The 6842-nt window shown below is 39.2% G+C and overlaps 1 protein-coding gene across 1 annotated transcript; it reads right to left on the reverse strand.

Annotated features, from left to right (window-relative positions):
• Positions 1-2290: 2290 nt before the first annotated feature.
• On the reverse strand, positions 2291-6583 carry gltpa (glycolipid transfer protein a). The gene is made up of 6 exons (XM_071899798.1): positions 6520-6583; positions 5650-5779; positions 3650-3708; positions 3430-3563; positions 3172-3322; positions 2291-2545 (listed from the first exon to the last, which is right to left on the reverse strand). Exons 2-6 carry the CDS (start codon positions 5750-5752, stop codon positions 2363-2365), a joined length of 630 nt encoding a protein of 209 aa, XP_071755899.1. The 5' UTR covers positions 5753-5779; positions 6520-6583; the 3' UTR covers positions 2291-2362.
• Between the last annotated feature and the right edge of the window lie 259 nt (positions 6584-6842).

Consider the following 6842-nt stretch of genomic DNA (forward strand, 5'->3'; position numbering starts at 1 on the left):
AATTGGCCTATATGCAATGATATTATACCTTAGGCTTTAATAAAGTCTGTCAAGTTTCAAGTTTCATTTAATTGGGCTATCTGATTCTAAAGGTAGATGAATAGCTCCCTCTAGTGGATAAATCAATGTAGGTGTCTATGATTCATGTTCAGGAAGGAAAGAAAGAAAGAAAGAAAGAAAGAAAGAAAGAAAGAAAGAAAAAGAAAGAAAGAAAGAAAGAAAAGGTCTGAGGAGCACTTGACATTTTGTTGACTAATACTTGATAATTTATAGATTGGCTAGATTTTGAAGCACATTTTTTAGTTTAGTTACAGGCTGTACAGTTATATTTTTTAAATAGTTAAACAAGTGAATTGTTGTAAATATTTTTTATTGAAAATGATGGTTTACATAAGTTGAAAATATAAGATTTGTTATTCTGCACTGTACACACTAACACTGCAACATCATTTCAGCCACAAAAGACATTCAGAGAAAGCATTTCAATGCATGTGCTCAAAACAACACTGACCAGTGGCCATCAACATCATTACTATCCAGAGCATCACATTTAACATACTACTACTAGCATCTGAAATGTCCCATCTGTCCAAAAACCTTACAGAAGGCAAATAAGAAATAGTGCAACACTTTATATTTCCTTCACATGACAGTGAGGAGGTTTTCAGGAATGTGTGTTCAGTGTTATATAAGCACCTGAGAGGACAGTGGACTGAAAATCACCAAGTGGTGATGAGGCATTGCTTTGGAAATAAAATATATTAAAAGATATGCAAGTCCTGCACAACATGGGAGTATAAACTCAGTTAGATCTCATTAAGTCTAGAGGCAGACCAGGCCTTCATTGTAATTAACAATTTGTTCTTAATTGGCCTGCCTGGTTAAATCAAGGAAACATATAAAAATACATAAAGGCAGAAAAGCGGAGACGGATGTTTGTATGCTCCGTGCCTCCAGCTTAAGGCACAAATAGGTGTGCGATATTAGAAGACATTTACATTAGTGTACATCTTTTAAAATATTTTGTGTTTTTCAGTAATTGTCTCAGTAATCAAAGTAATCAATTCTAGTAACAATCCAACATGTGACTGAAGAAATCAATAAGTCATTATAATCGATAAACTGTGGCTATGGTTTGTATACCTTGAAGTAAAATAGTTTATTAAAAAAGTGAAAAATAAAATGCATTATTCAGAAAAAAAATAATTTTTGGTTGCGTGCCCTGAAAACATATGGCTTCTTCTCCCAAATATTTGTAAACCATGTAAATAATGTATTTTTTATTTTTGCCATTTCACTTCAAAATATAAGCCATAGCTCTGTATTTCAATGAGACCATTTGAATAATTTGAACTATACTGTATTTTAAAGCACCATGGCGCCACTTGCCTCTTTCACTCATCATAATTTTCAAAAGCATATCCAACATCCATCAGCTAATTGGCTTCATTCTTTAAAAAGGCAGTTTACCATTTCAATCAAAATAAAATTTAAGAAAAAAAAAATCTGAAAGTTTGAGTTTACATTCAATAAATACTTATGTAATTTCCTATTCTTTGTAGTATCACAAATAAATATGAATACAGTCTCACTCTTGCTCATACAGAACATTATAAACAGGTCAGAGGAATGGGCCAACACTTTAAAAATTTAAATTTAAGATATTACAGACTTTGTTTTCTTTCAATAAATATATCTTAAATGCATGTTAGAAGTGAAAAAAATCACTATAACTTAATAATCAATATAATCAAGTTGAAACACCTTAAAATTCTAAATGCATTATATTCAGTTTTGGTAGCGATTAACAACTGTCAACATTGCACTGTTCTCTACACACCTCACTCATTTACTCATTTACTTTTAGAAAGCTGTCACTTTGGTAAAAGTCCTGGAGCTGGTTTCCCAAAACATCTGTTGCCAAAGTATTCCTTTGATGCTTTGTACAACTGCCACACATCAGTGAGACAGTATCCATGATTATGAAAACAAATACTTGATCATATTTTTTCCTTTAAAGATAAAATATATTTTTCCTATAGAGAAACGAGATTCTTAAAATGAAGAACAAAGACATTTGGGAAACCTGCCCCAGAATCCAGTGACAGTGTGAAGGAACGGCATAATGAGAAAGCAAGCAAAGGCACACAGATGAGTAAAAACACACACATTCGATTCGACATTCACCTGCCAGTTTATTGTGGGGGTGTATCAATGATTCACTGTAACGACAGTGAATCATTGATACACCCCCACAATAAACTGGCAGGTGACCTGAAGGTAACCGTGCCAAGAGTTAGACTGCATGTAAATGATCTTGTAAACGAAGTGCATCACTGGAGGGATGAGGAGCGTCCCGCGGTCACACTGTGTAGTCCAGCTCAGCGTTCAGCTTAGTGTACATCTCATAAATAGCATCGATCGTAGCAGTGAAGTTGACGAGGAATTTTCTGATTTTCTCAAAGCATTCCTCTTCCTTGACCTCCCGACCCTTGGAGAGGGCCTTCAGGAATTCTGTCCTATAGGGAGCAGCGTAAAGAGCTGCCTACAAGGGCAAACAGAAATTTTAAATTTATACGCAATTACTTTGTCTTAGTGGTACATTTCTCAACAAGTCACAATAAAAAATACCAAGTAGGGATGGGACGATATGATTATCTCACAGTACGATAATACGCGGTATGGGGTTCACGATACGATGTAATAAATAAAAGTTCAATGACTGTGTAGAATTATGTTTATTTCTGAGCCACAAATCTTTCTAGCAATGGCATCGGCTTGCTAGAATGTAAACAACAATTTAAAAATGTCTTTACAAAGAGCAAATAATATAACTTCCATGGAGAGCTTGTGAAATTGTGATGGTCAAGCCGTCTCATTTGTGATTACTACAGCAGAATAAAATGGAGCTAATATCGCGATACCACAATACGTATTGTTACATTTTTGTATTATATTGCGATATATTGAATTTTGATATTTCGTCCCATCCCTATTGCTCACAGACAGAATAAAATGGAATATCGCGATTCATTTTTCTGCCCAACGATACGTATTGTCACATTTTTGCATCGCGATACATTGAATTTCGATATATCGTCCCATCCCTAATACCAAGACATGTATCTAGATATGTATCTCTCATAAAGAGAACTGAGAACTGCACCTCACCTGGAAGAGCTTCTGCACCAGCCAGCCATGGTACCTCCTCAGCGCTAACTCATAGGCTTTGGAGGCATTGACCCGGATGAGGTTTGGATTGTTATCATCCCTCTCACCGTCCACCAGACTCTGAAGTAAGACTTGGATAAACCGTAGACCCCTGGTTTACAAAGATGAAGAAATACACAACGGTTATGGCTGCACTCCGTACTGAAATGAACACACACACAACAATTAACAAAACCACAAATATGAGGTTTCTCTCACCTTTTTAGCCACATGAGAGCCAGGGTCGCTCCAACTTTGGGCCATTCTGTCCCATGCATCTCCTTCTCTGCCTCCAGGATCTGGTTTAGTGTCTTGAACCTGGCTGGGTTGCTATCATAAACTGCCCTGATTTTCTGGAGGTGATAACGATACAATTTAATGTGTTATAATATTGATGAGGAATTTAAGAGTAAAGTAGCCTAACAGTGGTTTTACTTACTGTGATGTTCCCAGATATGTCAGCCTTGATTGGAGCAAACACTGTCGAACCAAGGCAGTCTGAAGAGAAATGTTAAACACAATGTTGAGCTGAGGATTTAAAAGGTGAAAACAGTACATACAGTACTGTAAACTAACACTAAAATCTATCCATCTCAGAAAATCAGCATTCCTTAGAGCGCGGTAAAGCTCTTTCGCATGCTGACCTCCAACCTCTACTAATGAACCTAGAAATATGTAACCATGTTGTCAGTGTAACCATGACAACAGAACAGAATTGAATAGAGCAGTATTTATATGCATGGTTGATTTATTTTGTTGAAATTGTTGGATCGCACAGTTAACTTTACAATCAACAAAAATACTAAATAATTAAACTGGTCAGTGACCCTGACAGATTTTTTGAAAGCACCACTGGAACACATTAAATTTTCAGTAGCTTGAGCTTTCCTACCAAGTGCAATATGGATAAATGAGCTATTACATACAGAGAATACCACCTTAAAATAATTCTTTACTATGTTTCATTAATAGCTTGCTATTTGTGAGCCCTATATTGGACAGATAAACTAGGAGAAATCGAACTTAAACATGAATCAAGAGATCTTAAAACGCACTGTAGCCTGCTGGTAAGGCAAATCCATCTGGATTAGGTCTGTCTGTCATGCTTTCACAGCATTATCATTAGGTGTCCTTTAATTAGGCTACAAGAGGGGTATTGAGAGTATTTGCTGATGGGACGGTGAACAGTGAGACATCCAGAGCCCTGACCACACACGGCTCATGGTAGACTCACTGACAGATCAGACAGCCTTCAGGCCCAAGTTGTTAGTGGAAACCACTCATGACAAAGTGCGGTCTATTGTGCTGATGTGATGTGATGGCATGGCCACAGCACTGATGGCAACGTATCTTGTTTCGGACATCCTCACCTTATATGCCTCTCTCTCTGTCTTCCTGTCTCTTTTGTTTTACTGGTAGGATGAAGCTTTTAGTGACTTGTTACAAATGCAATGCAAAGATAATGAAATGCAAACAGAAGCCACACGACTACCCAATGAAATGCAACAGTAAAACTCTGTAAAACCTATTAAACATAAATACTGAAATAAACTTACAATTAAATAACCTATTGACAAGAATATGCGTACTAGGACAATTCCGCAATCAGCTAACAAACAATAGCAGCGGCTGTCTTGTTTCTTGAGTTGGTAAAGGCCTGTAGGAAAGTTGGCCAAGAAGTTTCTGGGTCAGGAAACACAATAGTGACGAGAAGGAAAGAGGTTAATATCAACATCAGACTTGGGTCCTCTCAAGGGTTTCACATGGCAAATTCAATAGAGGACCTTTGGCATATTAATACAGAATGAAGCCACACAAAGATGCCCTGGTGCACCGTGCCACCAGTGAATGGGCAAGGGGAACTCAACACCGTACTAATCAATTTTCACAACTTAAAATCCAGGGCAGTGAATTAAATTATGCATGCTAAAGGATTGTGGACAGCTTGATGAAGAGAAATACGATCCAAAAAAGATTATCATTTGTAAAGACCAATGTGTGTCCGTGAGGCTTGACGGAGATGTTTTGACAAATTTGTCTCACAACTGGTTTTGTGTTTATTAATCAAAGTTGAACAAATCCCACGTGAAAAATGTAAATCCTGCCTCAGTTTAGCCTATTCAACAAAGTCAGCAGCACTTTAACTATATCTATAAATCAAAATAATTACTACTATTTAATATCAACTAGTGTAGTCTAAGTTATCTGTATTGAACTGTAGGATTGTGACACACGTTTGCAACTGAATAGTTATGATAAACCTGTTAAAACCATCAATTTTTATATAGAAGATTCCCTCTTTTCTGCAACCATTAAGATCTGTGACTTGTTTTTCACCATTATTTCTTCACAACTGCCTGGGAAAGCACAAATCACTCCGTATCAAGTAATGCCACAGGTGCCTACATTGTTGCTACTGGCTGAAACTAAAGCACTCACCAAAGAATGGTGGAAGGTGTGACACAGCCTCCAGAAACGGCCGCGTCTCCACCTGCCTGTCGGCCGGCAGCTGTCTGAACTGGTGATCCAGCAGGAGAGCCATGTTGGAGTCCGGGCGCTGCTCTTACCTCTGAAACGTTAGCAACAGGCTGTCACCTCCGCCGCAGATTTACAGTGACAGCAGGAAAGGACTCCGCCACCCCACCCCAACACACACACACACACACACACACACACAGACACACACACACACACACACACACACACACAATCGCTCTCTCTCTCTCTCTCTCTCTCTCTCTCTCTGTCACACACACACACACACACACACAATCGCTCTCCCTCTCTCTCTCTCTCTCTCTCACACACACACACAATCGCTCTCTCTCTCTCACACACACACACACACACACAACCTCTCTCTCTTTCTTTCTCTCTCTCTCACACACACACACACAACCTTTCTCTCTCTTTCTCTCTCTCTCTCACACACACAACCTCTCTCTCTCTCTCTCTCTCTCTCTCTCTCACACACACACACACACACACACACACACAACCTCTGTCTCTCTCTTTCTTTCTCTCTCTCACACACATACACACACACCCCCTCTCTCTCTCTTTCTCTCACACACACAACCTCTCTCTCTCTCTTTCTCTCTCACACACATACACACACACAACCCCTCTCTCTCTTTCTCTCGCACACACATACACAACCTCTCTCTCTCTGTCTCTCACACACAATCTCTCTCTCTCTCTCTCTCTCTCTCTCACACACACACACACACACACACACACGCACGCACGCACGCACACACACACACACACACACACACACACACACAGGCCGCGTTCCATGTCACCTACATTGAAGCCAGGTAGTCGAATATCCAGCCGACGTCTCATATGTCGTATGATCGCCTTGCTGTAGTGTCAAACTCTTATCCCGCTACTGTTAGATCCGGCCCACCCGAGTCATCGCTACCGGTCCGGTAAAAGCACCGGGTAAAGGGCGCTAGGAAAAGGAAAAAGTCCAGGCAGGAACAACGCCTAATGTACTCAGATCAGCTGACAGCAGTCTTCCTCTTGGTTTAATGCAATGTGCTGCATTACTGCCAACTATTGGCATTTTGAGGAATTTCTCATAGTGTTCCAATCTGATACAACAAACTAACAACAGCAACAATTGT

This window comes from Centroberyx gerrardi, chromosome 8 (assembly GCF_048128805.1).
Source record: "Centroberyx gerrardi isolate f3 chromosome 8, fCenGer3.hap1.cur.20231027, whole genome shotgun sequence".
NCBI classification, from domain to species: domain Eukaryota; kingdom Metazoa; phylum Chordata; class Actinopteri; order Beryciformes; family Berycidae; genus Centroberyx; species Centroberyx gerrardi.

What these genes read in the sequence shown, in the direction of transcription:
- gltpa (XM_071899798.1), bottom strand. Translation starts at nt 5,752, where the DNA reads ATGGCTCTCCTGCTGGATCACCAGTTCAGACAGCTGCCGGCCGACAGG. An exon ending in ACACCTTCCACCATTCTTTG is followed by an intron (nt 3,709 to 5,649) that starts GTGAGTGCTTTA and finishes ATTTCTCTTCAG; the next exon opens with ACTGCCTTGGTTCGACAGTG. An exon ending in ACATATCTGGGAACATCACA is followed by an intron (nt 3,564 to 3,649) that starts GTAAGTAAAACC and finishes TATCACCTCCAG; the next exon opens with AAAATCAGGGCAGTTTATGA.